This window comes from Paralichthys olivaceus, chromosome 2 (assembly GCF_024713975.1).
Source record: "Paralichthys olivaceus isolate ysfri-2021 chromosome 2, ASM2471397v2, whole genome shotgun sequence".
Taxonomy (NCBI): Eukaryota; Metazoa; Chordata; class Actinopteri; order Pleuronectiformes; family Paralichthyidae; genus Paralichthys; species Paralichthys olivaceus.
The window spans coordinates 866,546-880,000 of NC_091094.1; the positions used below are offsets into that span (position 1 = coordinate 866,546).

At 44.7% G+C, this 13,455-nt stretch overlaps 2 protein-coding genes across 8 annotated transcripts; one reads left to right on the top strand and one right to left on the bottom strand.

The window, feature by feature from the left end:
* Window positions 1-195: 195 nt before the first annotated feature.
* manf (mesencephalic astrocyte-derived neurotrophic factor) lies at window positions 196-7,774 on the bottom strand. Of its 2 annotated transcripts, none has more exons than XM_069515282.1 (5): window positions 7,681-7,774; window positions 4,736-5,139; window positions 3,395-3,522; window positions 3,067-3,208; window positions 196-2,599 (listed from the first exon to the last, which is right to left on the bottom strand). In XM_069515282.1, the coding sequence occupies exons 2-5, from the start codon at window positions 5,049-5,051 to the stop codon at window positions 2,415-2,417; spliced, it is 771 nt and encodes a 256-aa protein (XP_069371383.1). In that variant the 5' UTR covers window positions 5,052-5,139; window positions 7,681-7,774; the 3' UTR covers window positions 196-2,414. The 2 variants fall into 2 exon arrangements, with proteins under 2 accessions (XP_069371383.1, XP_069371394.1); XM_069515293.1 differs by lacking the exon at window positions 7,681-7,774 and adding an exon at window positions 5,319-5,450.
* Window positions 5,109-10,818, top strand: oser1 (oxidative stress responsive serine-rich 1). Of its 6 annotated transcripts, none has more exons than XM_069515265.1 (4): window positions 5,109-5,165; window positions 8,647-8,756; window positions 9,147-9,263; window positions 9,582-10,818. In XM_069515265.1, exons 2-4 carry the CDS (start codon window positions 8,680-8,682, stop codon window positions 10,486-10,488), a joined length of 1,101 nt encoding a protein of 366 aa, XP_069371366.1. In that variant the 5' UTR covers window positions 5,109-5,165; window positions 8,647-8,679; the 3' UTR covers window positions 10,489-10,818. The 6 variants fall into 6 exon arrangements, with proteins under 6 accessions (XP_069371366.1, XP_069371359.1, XP_069371350.1 ...); XM_069515258.1 differs by lacking the exon at window positions 5,109-5,165 and adding an exon at window positions 5,317-5,461; XM_069515249.1 differs by lacking the exon at window positions 5,109-5,165 and adding an exon at window positions 5,670-5,789.
* The last annotated feature ends 2,637 nt before the right edge of the window (window positions 10,819-13,455 follow it).

Genomic DNA, 13,455 nt, shown 5'->3' on the forward strand with positions numbered 1-13,455 from the left:
GGTCATTTTGACATTTATCCATTAATGTAAATGTGGACGTTATTTATGTTTTAATTGTTCGGACTAAAAAAAACTAACAATAAAAAATACTTGTTCTAATCTACAGCACTTTAAAAGCATCAGCTCACCTTTTCTTTTTTTCTTTTCCCTGTTTATTTCCATCACGTTTTGAAATGAAACATCCTCGACTCCAGATGGAGTTTCTCATGTTTTAATTAAAAAGTAGAATAGTACAGTTGTAACAAAGAACTGCACCTTAGTTCTAAAGGTCACAGTGAAACAACAGCAGGTTTTAAGATTTCATTTCCCATAACAAGTCTTTTTTTAGAGTACATGTCATCATCACACAACAAACCGACCCCTCCTGACGGAGACCGTCAAGTTTCACATGTCACTGCCACATGTGACAGAAACACGTGAATGTTTTTTTCATGTTCGGAAACATGAATATTCAAACCGCGCTGAACTTGTGATAAACAGCAGGTGACGGTGAGTGAGAGCAAATATTCACCCACTGATTCAATTTCACGTTTTTATTTTGAATTTCAACGTTTCCCACGATCCAATGCCTGACTGGATTTAAGCTGAGACGTTCAGCATGTCATCAGTTTCAATGTTCACGACATTAAAACTGCTGCAGCACAGAAACCGAACGAAACAGGAAAAAAAAAAACCCAAAAGAAGCAGAAAAACAATGAAGGATCAGAAAGAGTCTTAAAAAAGTCCTAAATAAATATATCTCCTAAACATTTAACTGACAGAGGAAGGACTGCTGAACCTTCCTGAATCAGAGATGAAGTGAACGTTCCTCAGCAGACGTCAACCATGATCCACATCATCAGTGAGGTTGATCATTTAGATCGGATTCAGATGTTCAGGTTAGTTTAACCATTGTTGTGTTTCAAACTTTAATCTTTTCCTAAGACAAACAAAGAACACGATTTAATGCCCCAGATTCCAGTCTCACAGCTGATCACCACTGGCTTCTTAAGATGCTTTCAAACACGAACTGCAGACGATCTCCTGAACTCATCTGGAGGGGCTGTGAGTGACAACGCACAGGTCCAAGTGAGAGTTACTCCAGATAATGTCCACACGAAGCACAACCTCCTGATGTGATCGAGTCTGACCCGGACAATCTCCTGCTGCTTCTTCACATGAGAAACAAACAGAAAATGTCCGGCTCACATTGTCAGGACATTTCCCAGAGTTCATGTCTGAAAACATCTTTATTGTATTGAATTTACATTTTCCTGGGATTCAAGTTTTAATTAGACCTGTTTTAATAATTGTACGTATGTTTGACTCAACTCTGCGTTGGATCATGGCTGACTTCGTTAACAGTACACCAAAACACAAAGACAACAGCGGAGGTAAAAGATGCGAAAGTCTCGACTCGTCGGTGGTCACAAGCCTTTAAGAACGGTGTGTAGGATTTAGTGGCACCTTGTGGTGAAAAGGCATATTACACTTTCTTTCCGAGCATGTAGGAGGGCGTGCGGGCGGATGAAAGCTGTGGTGTGTCCATTCTGGGCTTCTGTAGAAACATGAGCTCATTCTGAGGTAACAAAAACATAGCATCTTGGTTTTAGATCATTTTAAACTCAAGAACATGAAGATTTCATCTCTACCAGTGGATCCTCCTAAATCCTACACACTTCTAACAAACCTCTGACACTGTGGGAAGCAGCCACAGCTCGTTCACCTTCGTTCTCACACTATGTTTTGTACAGGTTACATAAATGTGGTATAAACTGGCAGTTAGTGAGATTTACAGGTAGATCTTGTTGCCTTTAGGGAGATCTCAGCAAATGTTTCTGTAAGTGTTTGGGGGGGGGGGGGGGGGTCTCCTCGATGAGAACATCATGGAAAGTAAAGTTGAGCAGATTTACAAGAAACTTAACAAATTCCTCAAAAACATGACAACTCTGTCAAAGAGCATCTCGCCGCTGAGGTTTGGCCGAGGCAGCGGACGAGGTTTGTTGATGAGCGAGCTGTGGATTTGAATCCTGGGACACAACTGAGCTCTGCTGTGGCGGATTTGAGCATCTCCCCTCCGACTTGATGATTCTGACACTGATGGAGAATAAAACTTCCTATGAAAAGTTTTAAATATGTCACAAAACCTGATCCTCTAGTTTCTCTTTTAAATTTACTTCCTCAAGCTTGAAACCCCTCGACCTGCACACGGATTTAAACGTTTACTGTTGTGTACAGTGTGTGTGTGTGTGTGTCCACTATTATCTCCACTTCTGAATCTGTGTAAAATTACCAGACGAGTGAATCCCTGTAAATAAAAAATAAAAACAGAAGACTGAGACAGACAGAGCTCCCTGCTCCGCTCCCGGTCCTCAGCAGTCTGGTCCAAATCAAGTCCAAAGTTGTGTGGTTGTTTTTTTTTTTTTTTTATTGTGTTACAGTTCTGTCCGTGCCTTGGCGGCTGCTGGGGCGTACTTGGGCATGAGCTCTGTGATTTTGCGGATGAAGTCGGATTTTTCTGCGCATCCTTTACAGGACTCGCCCCACTCCTCCAGGATCTTCTTCAGATCCTTCACTTTGAGCTTCTTCAGGTCCACCGTGGTGAGGTCCAGCTGTTTGTCTGCGAGAAAAGACACACCATCATCACATGGTTGAGCAGATTCCTAAGTTTAACTGGTTTAAATGTTGGACTCACAACAAATATGATGAGTTAAGTCAGTAAAACTGGACTGTTGCTACGGTTGCACCTGGCGTTCACACGAGTCTTCCAGCCTCTGGATCAGAGACTAAACGCTGCTGGTCTCGTCTTGGTTTGAAAACTCTGGGGTTGTGTTTTAGTCTGGACAGAAAGTGAGACTTCTGTAAACGATGACGCCCAGATTATCTTCCCAATTGGCTCCTATCAGTCACGTGACTCGACTGTTGTGAACGAGTCTGTGCAGAAAAGCTGCTGCCGTGTTGTTCAGCTGTGAAACTCAAACTCTGGAGACGATTCTCCAGGTCAGTAACAGTTCCACCTCCAAGAAAAGAATCCCTGCTCTTACTTTTCACCGTCACTGTTTCCAAATAAAACTTTTTCCTTCTTACCATATTTCAGTTCACAGATCTGGCTGTCCTTCTTCTTCAGCTTCTCACAGATCTTCTCCACTGGGACATGGTGGCTGAGCGGTTTGGAAACTTCATTGATCATCTTGGTGGCTGCGTCAGCTGTTGCACCGATGTAGTAACACTACACATGAGGAAGAAGAAATGTTTCACAGGGTTCCAGCTTTCTGTTGAGATGCATTTTATGATTAAGTGGACGAAGGGTGCGTTCAAACCCAAGCGTGTTTGGTTCAGTTAATTAGAATTAAAAAATACAGCTTGTTTATAAGATGTGACTCCACCTCCACAGTCGGAGCTGTATTTTACTCACGAAGCGGTTTTCTTTGCCTTTCGCATCCTTGCAGGTTTTTACGATCGCCTTCTCGATGTCTGCGCTGTTGAACTTCACATCGTTGTCGTTGAGCGACTGGTAAAACTTCCCGAGGAAGGTGAGGCACACTGGAACAAAGAGGAAAATACATATTAACATACTGACATCAGAGGTTTGTACAGTTTGTTCTACTGTGCTCTTAAATAGCTGCATTTCACAAAACATGATCCATTTCATGTGCAAATTGAATTGATTTAAATCCTGAATGAACCTTTGTGTAGTTTGAGATCCTCATACGGAAAGAGGTCTCGTCACTGTTCCAGAGAGCGGAATGAAAACTGCAGGGGACAGAGTCTTTGTGTTCAAACGACCTGCCGGAGGACATGAGGCTGAGTCAGCGTCCTCTTTCAAGTCCCTGAAGTCCCAGATTTTATCTGAGCTATTTATCATAAATTACTTAACCTCTCATGTTATATCATTTGTGTCTCGTTATTTGAGATGCACTGTGTTCTGAAAAGTGACATTTAAGTTCATTATCATTTGAGCCTGAACGATTTATCGAGTGGCTGATAATAATAAATTACATAATAAACAATGCAGGAAACACAGTTTATACTTTAAGTGAAAAAGTGTATTTTCTCTATTGAACTTGTAAATATTTGGTTGTATTTGTGTTTATATTATTTATAATAAAATCTTGCTCCAACTGTGAAATATAAAACCTCAAATCAATGGATTTTACAACACCTATCAATATTTAATCAGCTGATATGTCAGAATTATTTTTAATCCCCAGTATCAGTATTGTCCACCAGAAATCCAATTCTTAATAAAATGATGATTTTTATTTCTCCTACATATATATATATATATATATATATATATTATATATATACTAGATCCTGGTGCTGAGCTCTCCTCTGTTACTGAGTCTGGTGTCAGGTTCATCAAACCTCTGAGAACTTCTCCTCACACCTGGATGGAGGTGACACCTTCATCAGCAGTAAATGTGCAGATGTTCTGAACATCTGCAGGTTGAAGGTTCTCAGGGAAACAGATGTCTGGGTCTTCGGTGACTCGTGAGAGAGACCGAGTGGATCCAGGAGGAGGATGGAGGAAGATGGAGGAGGTCCAGCTGGGTCTGACACGACTGTTCCCGGGATAAAGTCACGAGATGTTCGCCGACATGTTGGAGTCTGGTTGTTCAAGCCGCCGAACTTTGAATCTTCCTCCGGACCGAAGGAGTTTGTCTCCGGGGAAAGTTGCCGAGCTGTGGCCGCAGGCAGCCATTCATCTGGAGCCAACACATGCTAACAGATGCTAACAGATGCTAACACCTACCTTCACACTCTCCTTCCTTCAGAGCTGCGGCGGGACCCGGAACCAGCGCGAGGGCGAGAGCCACCGACAGCCCGCTGAGAGCCAACATGTCCGCACCCGGAGGACGCGTGTTTCTACCGGCCGCTGAGGAGAGGACAGTCCGCTGCTGAGCGTCTTCAGCCGCCACAGATTCACCACGGACACCGGTAAAGTGCGACGGTTCCGAACGGGGCTTCCTGGTCCACGTCACACTACTCCTGCACCTCATTGGTCCAAATGTGCGATCGCTTCCGTAGTCGTCCACGAGCTCTGCTCTGATTGGACGGAGAGAGAACATTCCGGGAACAACGTCCAGTTGGCGCCTTCTGATTGGTCCACAGCAGCTCCGCGCTCTCACCGCGCATTTGTACGTGAAGAGGACGAAACTGGCAAATGAGATAAGAAACAAAAGGTTTTAACACGTCTGAGTGTAATTATCTTCTTTTAATGTTTGAGTCCACATTCAATCAATCAAACTTTATTTCGTCTCATATTCACAAATCACAGTTTGTCTCATCGAGGTCAACAAGCAGCAACGTCCTGAACTCAACAAGAGTCAAACTACCAGAGACACTTGATGAAGCAGTGAGTGAAGCTCAGAGTCACATGTCCGTCTCCGTCTCCAGGACACGAGGACAATAGAGGAGCAGCAGGATCTACTACATCAGAAGAAACAGTGATAGTTTGCTGTCTGTGTCCCCGTGCGAGGTGCGGATGCTTGACGATGATTCATCTGCAGCGGGTTGCTCACAGAATAAGTTTTCTTATGATGGCAACACCATGTTCAGTGTGAATCCTTTCATACACCAGCTATACAAACTCCTTCCAATGCACAACATGGGGAGAAAACGACCCGTATTCACTTCCTGTGTCATGTCATACATGGCTGTATGTTTCTTTCCTCTACGTCATTGAACACACAGCTCCAGCTTGACCCTGTGGAACAAAGTGTAGTTCCTCAGAGACTTCGGATTCAGAATCTACACCAAGAATTGCCTACTCATCTTTATACAGCATCTTTGTGAGCATGTCAACCGTAAGTCCAAAACAGGTTCATCGGGGAAAAGCTGAATGACACAGTTGATGTACTGCAAAGATGTAGAACATAAAAACTGAGCCGGGTCACTTTTGACTCATCGTTGTCAATCTTAGTCTGCGCTTGTTTTGTTGAGACCGGCGGTTCGAATCTCTTATCATTACTTCATACTGACAAAAATGAAAGACTACGAGTCAGAGAAAGTAAACTACCCCACCACAAGGACTTGTGATGTACCAATGTTTTTATCTAATTTCAAACGCTTCTCTCTTCTCTCTTTTTACTTGTTTTATCAATTGGTTCGTCCTCCGTTTGAATCATGTGCGTTTCTGTTTTCCTGTCTCATCACTTGGTGGCGCTGTTGCTTTGTGTGTTGCTGGAGGGCTGGGGCCTGAGGCACATTGTTGACATTCAGCTGCAGATGCAGATTAAGAAGTGGATCTGGGATTAGTTGTTGACTTTCTTTCACTGTGTGAGACTCCGTCCTGTTCGCTCCGTACATGTGGAGGACGTGTGCAGGCTCGCTGGTCTCTGGCTGAGGACACATGCTCAGTGTCATGAGGTGTGAACGGTGGGATTGTGTTGGACTTACGTTACAACTAACAGAGCCTGTACAGTTGTGCTGCAGCAGATGTTAGTGTGTTTACAAAAGTGAAAACAGAGTAGAACGTGTGTGTCTGTCTGTGTGTCTGTGTGTGTGTGACTGTGTGATTCTGTGTGTGTGTCTGTTGTTGGAACATGTTCTCATATGGATGTAATTTACTTATATAAGTGATACACACAGACACACACACACAGACACACAGACACACACAGACACACACACAAACACACACACACAGAAACACAGACACACACAGACACACACACACAAACACAGACACACAGACACACACACACAGACACACACACAGACAAACACACAGACACACACACACAGACACACACACACACACAGACACACACACACAGACACGCACACAGACACACACACAGACACACACACACACACAGAGACACGCACACAGACACACACACAGACACACAGACACACACACACACACAGACACGCACACAGACACACACACAGACAAACACACACACACAGACACACACACACACACACAGACACACACACACACACACAGACACGCACACAGACACACACACAGACACACACACAGAGACACGCACACAGACACAGACACACACACAGACACACACACACACACAGACACGCACACAGACACACACACAGACAAACACACACACACAGACACACACACACAGACACACACACACACACACAGACACGCACACAGACACGCACACAGACACACACACAGACAAACACACACACACAGACACACACACACACACACAGACACACACACACACACACAGAGACACGCACACAGACACACACACAGACACACACACACACACAGAAACACAGACAAACACACACACACACACACACACACACACACACGACATTTAAAGAAGTTTATTTTCCAGCACCCAGTGACGTCACGTGTGTGTTCTGGTTGGTGACGTCAGCGGCGCTGTTGCAGAGTCACTGTTGTAAACAAGAGGCCGCGAGCACTGCGCGTCCCCGCGGACGTTCACAGCTCATATCAGTTCTAATAAATCCGCGACACGGGTCCTGACGGTCACGCGCACTGTTTTCCTCGGAACCGGGTTTTCCTCGTGGTTGTTTAAAAAAAAAAAAACGTTGTTAGCATCTGCTGCTAGCATCTCGCTCCCGTTAGCATTAGCCGTTAGCCTCCCTGGCTACCAGACCTCCGCGGGCCTGTAGCGGGGGAGACGCTCTTTATGCCCAGAGGACATCTTTCTCTTCAGCGACCAGGAGACCCTGAACCGTGAGTACCTGCTCCCGGAGTCCGGGGGTCCACCCGCGGCTTCATCCACCACGTCCTGCGGAGAGCTAGCCTGTTAGCTGGGCTCAGCAGCCACACTAGCCTGCTAGCATTAGCACGGAGGGGGGGGGGTTAGGAGGTTTTGTTGTGGGGTTAACACATTTAAACTGTTTCTGTTGTCCACGGACTCTAACGATCATCTTCACCATCGAGCAGGGCGACGATTTACACATCGATCAACCGACGAGTCTGTGAAATGACAGATAAACATTAAGACTCGTTGAAATAACAGTTCAAACCCCAAAGATTCCATTATCGTGAATAAAACCATGAGGTCATCACATCGAGAGGCTGGAACCTGAATCACGTCGAGTTATCAGAAGAGCCGGAGGATCAATTCTCTGCTCATCCATTACTTCGATCGTTGAGCTCGAGTTTCTCTTCCAAACAGAATGTGGAGCAGTGACATCAGCAGATATCAACATGGATCAGTGTCTGTGTGAAACCCATGAGAAATGATGTAGATCTGTGAGAAACACAGTCGGACTCTCAGAGGTCGACATAGTTTCTGTGTTCGGCCACGATGGTGAACTGAAAATCCTCTGTTTTGTTTTGGATCATTGAAGATTTCACCTTGGAAACTTCGCCTCAAAGCAACCGATCAACTAGTCGAGAAAATAAAGATCACAAGTCGCTGAATGATTGAAACAGACATGTTCTAAATGCTCATCATTAAAACTGCAGACGATCGGTTCGACTCAAGTTCAAAACAATTGAGCTTGTTTCAGTATGTTTGAGAATCTTTTACCAAAATAAGACATTTTCTAACGTCTTTTAAACCAAGTTGATTCATCAAGACTCAACAGTTGTGTCTGTGTAAACGAACTTGTTAAGTTTTCTTGCACGTGCTGCGTCGGGACTTTAACCACGGAACCTGAGGCACGGCGATCCGTGTAAGAAGTGTTGTCTCGTTTCAGCTGGGTGGCTGGTCAGAGCAGCCTCCTCCCACCATGGAGGCAGGAGGGAAGGACTGTGAAGAGGAGACACTGCAGACAGCCTTTAAGAAGCTGCGGGTGGATGCTGAGAGGTAAATCACTGCAGCTCGCACCGTTGTTGGTGTCGCACGCTGTGTTAGTGGCTTCAGAGGTTGTGAGGTCATGAAAACCTTCACAAGTCAAGTAATGAACAGTAGGTATTTTCCAGGCTGGTAAAGGTTTTGGATTATTTAATCACACGATGTTTAAACAGAGGAATTATTAAGATCTAATAGTTATTTATGTTTTTTCCTGGTGTGATGTCTGAGTTCAGGCTTCGCTGGGACAAGAGAGAATCCTCTTCTCTCCTTTGTGACATAAACTGAAACCATTTGAACTGCTGGTCAAAAATAACCATAGCTTTTTCAAGTGTTGGTCATTTTCTTCTTGTGTTAATATTCAAGCTTCAGCCTCAGGTTTCTTACCTTCTCTCTTCCTTTCAGCGCACTCGGAGCCGTGAGTGTTTCCGAGGCGCTGGCTCCCAGAGCGACAGCGCGACCTTGTCTCGACACCGGCGGAGCGAAGCCCAAGCTCAGCTGCCCCAAGGACAACTGGCACGGGTGGGTTGAGTCGTCACGTTAACAGAACATTAACACTTAGACATGACAAGTGTATGTGAACTTGAAGTACTGATATGTTGAAGGAAGACGATGTCCCAGCCGTAACAGCAGGTTCTACATGCAGCTGTCTGTGTCCGCACCAGATGTTGGCTGTGACACAGTTATTAAAAGAAAAGGCCAAAGGGGAGATTTGTAGATTTGTAGTTTCACTGTGGGCAGAGTGAATCACTGGCTCAGTGTGGGTGCTGTGGAAAATATGATCTGAGATTATGATTTCTAAGATGCTCTTTCTTCTCATCATTGTCTCTCCCTCCTCAGCTGTATGAGGAAAACCTCCAGAGGAGCATCCAGAACCCAGCGGCGCCGGAGGTCCAAGTCCCCCATCCTCCACCCCCCGAAGTTCACCTACTGCAGCACGGCCACAGCCTCTGCACTGACGACCTCTAGTGGCTGCCTGAAGCACCAGCGCCTGGCCGTGCCTGAGCCTGCGGAGCCTCGTCCGACGCTCGACGGCAGATCCGCCTCCTCCGCAGCTCTCCCGGCCCAGAAAGAGCTCTTGTCTTCAGGCTCCCCCGGCCACATCGCTCCCCTGGTTTTTGGATCGTGCGCTGGTTACGAGTCACGTGTTGGAGCCGTGGTTTCCTCGCCATCTTTACAAGAGATCCCCGGTGTCATCACTACAGTTGTAGAGCAGGAGGGGGGAAACTGTGGAGGTGTCCGGTCGAGGGAGGAGGAGAAAAGTGCCTGTGATGGAGCGGCGTCTGGAGCAGGAGCATCTCTAAGATCCGGACCCGCTGAGGTCGCTGACTTCCGAGCCTTATCGAGCTCTGCAGACGGCGCCCTCGTGCCCTGCTGCTGTGCCCAGAGGAAAAGCTCAGATTCACAAGAGGAGAGCGTGCAGGGCGCTGAAACCCAGTGCCAGTCGCATCATCAGGGCTGGCACGGCGTGGAGGTGTATTCCTTCACGGGGCTCCGCGATGTCATCTCAGAGTGTGAGCGGAGCCTGCCAAGCCACGGCGACGCCCACAGAACTGTCAGCACCAACAGTAACGCAGCCGCCGCAGGGTCGTCACCGCCGCTGTCGTCAGGCTCCCCCCGCTCATGTTCGGAGCAGGCGCGCGGTTACGTCGATGACATCACAATAGATGATCTTTCTGGCTACATGGAGTATTATCTTTACATCCCCAAGAAGATGTCACACATGGCGGAGATGATGTACACTTAGGAGCGTTAAATATTATTATATCAAGAGGATTAAAAGAGGTAAAGAGGATTTTTTTTTTCGTCAGACGAATGTCGCTGCAGGGGAAAGTTCACTCGTTATTTTATTTTCACTTCTTTGTTGTGCTACATTGATAAAATTCTTCTACTTCTTTTTAATTTAATTTTGAGCTAACATGAAGTTGCCAAAGCTGTTGGTGCGGGGTCGTACAGAAGGAGAGAACAGTAGAAATCACGAGTGTGATGATGTTTGTGGTGTCGTGACCTCCAGAGTTCCGTGTCTTCATGATTTCATTTCCTTCAATAAAGACGCAAAATGTTTTTGTTGGAAAAACCTGTCGTCGTCTCTTCAGTGAAATGAAGCCGTGACTGTTTCCTGTTTTACACACAGGAGACGATGTACAGAGGTGACTAACTTAAGAACAAATGAAATTAAATAGATATTACCCCAACTCCCTGAAACTCACAAACCCTCGTGAAGCTGAAATCCGGAAAACATCGAGGTGTTCGTCATCATTTTGCTCTTTCAGGTACTTTTCCTTCTGTTTGAGTTTTTCTGAAGAAACTTGGAGACGTTGACGCAGAAACACAATCGTAGAAGTTCCCTTCATATTTGCAGACAGCAGCCACATCAAAGATCAGTGTGCACGGAGACATTCTTACAAAGAAATGACACCAACATCGTGACAGTCACATTCAGACTGTGGACCCCCCCCCACATGTAAATATAAATTCATCTGAATCTCACACACTGGAGCTTTAACTTTCATATTAAAATACGTTAAAAAGCTTTTATTCTGAAAGGAAGGAGGAAAACACTGCATCTAAAGCACCACAGAGAAATAAGACTCATTCATCAGGTGACTGTCAGGTGAGTCATCGACTGTCAGGTGACCGATCACATGTCTGTTCAGAGACGGAGCAGCCAATCAGAGACCCTCGTTGTGCCTCAGTATTCACACTCAAAGATTCAAGATGATTCACAGGTTACAACACGTGGAAAATGTTTCCTGGGAAACTATTAAGAGTAAGTTAGTTATATAAAATATGAAGTAATAGAATAAAATCTGAATTCACTAAATCAAATATACTATGACAGAATACTGGGTGGATATATTCTGTTGTACAATTATACTTCTTTAGAGTTTAATTTGAAATCTTCGGGGCTGGAACAACATAGAATATAAAGATGTTTAAATATAAATATTTCTGAAAAGAAATTCTGTTTTTAGTTGTTAGAGAAATTATGAGTTTGCTGCAGAGACTTCGTTCATGTTGTCATCTGTTGTCTGCAGCTCTGTGAAGTGGAACAGTTCCACCTGCAGGGGGCAGCATGTCCTGATCCTCTCTCCTCTGGCCCACAATGATTCATCGGGGTTGGATTCTGTTTCCTCAGCAGCTCGGGATGAAAAGCATCCGCCACCAAACAGCCCAGAGCGAAACAAGTGAAGCAATCAAACCTGTTCTGGACCAATGAAGCTGCACGAAGGAACCAGAACATCTGTGTGTCTCCTCCTCACAGATGTTCTCCCCACGAGAACATCAACATCTGGGATTTCTACATCTCTGAGTTCTCATTTCAAAGTTCAGATCACACTTTGTGTTGCTCGTCTTATTCTGTGTTTATTCATCTTCCTGCCTCAGACTCATCTCTGCAACAAAAGACGTAAATGAGGTTTGAATTTGTATCTGATGAACAAACTGTCAAGAAAAAGTGCTGATGAGCGACATGACTTCACGTCAGGAGGTTTAAACTAGCGTTACATGTGTGAGGCCTAAAATCAGACACAGGCAAATATAAATATACAGAACGTACTGTAAACTGTTTCTTATACTTTCATGTCACAACCGTTCTTCTGGAAGAGACCCTGAAGTATCACAGCTCATTAGTCTGAAATCTACTGAGTCACGAGTCTGTTTCTGATCAACATCCTGAAAACCTCCAGAGTCGAACCCTCATCGACACCTCGTTCAACGAACAACAACACTAATAACAACAACAACAACACTAATAACAACAATAACAACAACAACACTAATAACAACAATAACAACAACAACACTAATAACAACAATAACAACAACAACACTAATAACAACAACAAGAATCATGAAAGGATGGAACTTGTCTGAGACATTTGGAGACAAACGTTCATCATCATCATTTTCTTCATCATTGGATTATTAGATATTAGATATTATAAATAATATAGAAGAGGCTGGAGGAGACCAAACACTTTCACACCTTGTTCGTTTCAGACCTTCAGACTTTTCACTTGAACCTAAACATCAGGTGTGAAAGGTTCCTCAGACCCTGAATTACAATGTGAAACCAAAACTAACCGGATCAAATGAAAGTTTGGAACAAACATGAATCTTGTTCAGACTCTCAGCAGAGAAAAGAAGTTTACAGATTCATCAGGAGACAAAAACCTTTGAAAGATTGAAATGTCATGATTTTATTTTGTAGTAGTTGCCAAATTATTCCTACAAAATATAAAATACATATGAAAATATACGTAAATGTTATTGATTTATCTTCTGATGTTTAATCGTCCACATATCTATTTACACTCAGGTGTTTTCCTGTAAGACCATCAGATGTCTGTTGTTGTCCTCAGATGAGCGACAGACGATGGAGGGACTCCCCCGATCACGCCTCCACGTTCACTGGAACCTCACTGATGACAAAAGCTGTGAACTTTCTCTGCTGAAGTAAAGACGAGAAGTGAAACCCACAGGAAACCACGGAGCGAGTCTGAGAAGAAGCTGCAGCCGCTCGTTCACTGGAACAGGCCTCGTTTCATGTCGAGTCCCACCGAACTGAAACTCCAATGAACACTGAAAATTTCCCACGATCCTCTGCTTCCTGACCCAGAAGAGCTGCTGCTGCAACAGATCCACCAAACTCTAAACTCTAACAGTTTCTGCTGAACATCGGAGATAAACTCTGGTTGTTAAGAACTGATCT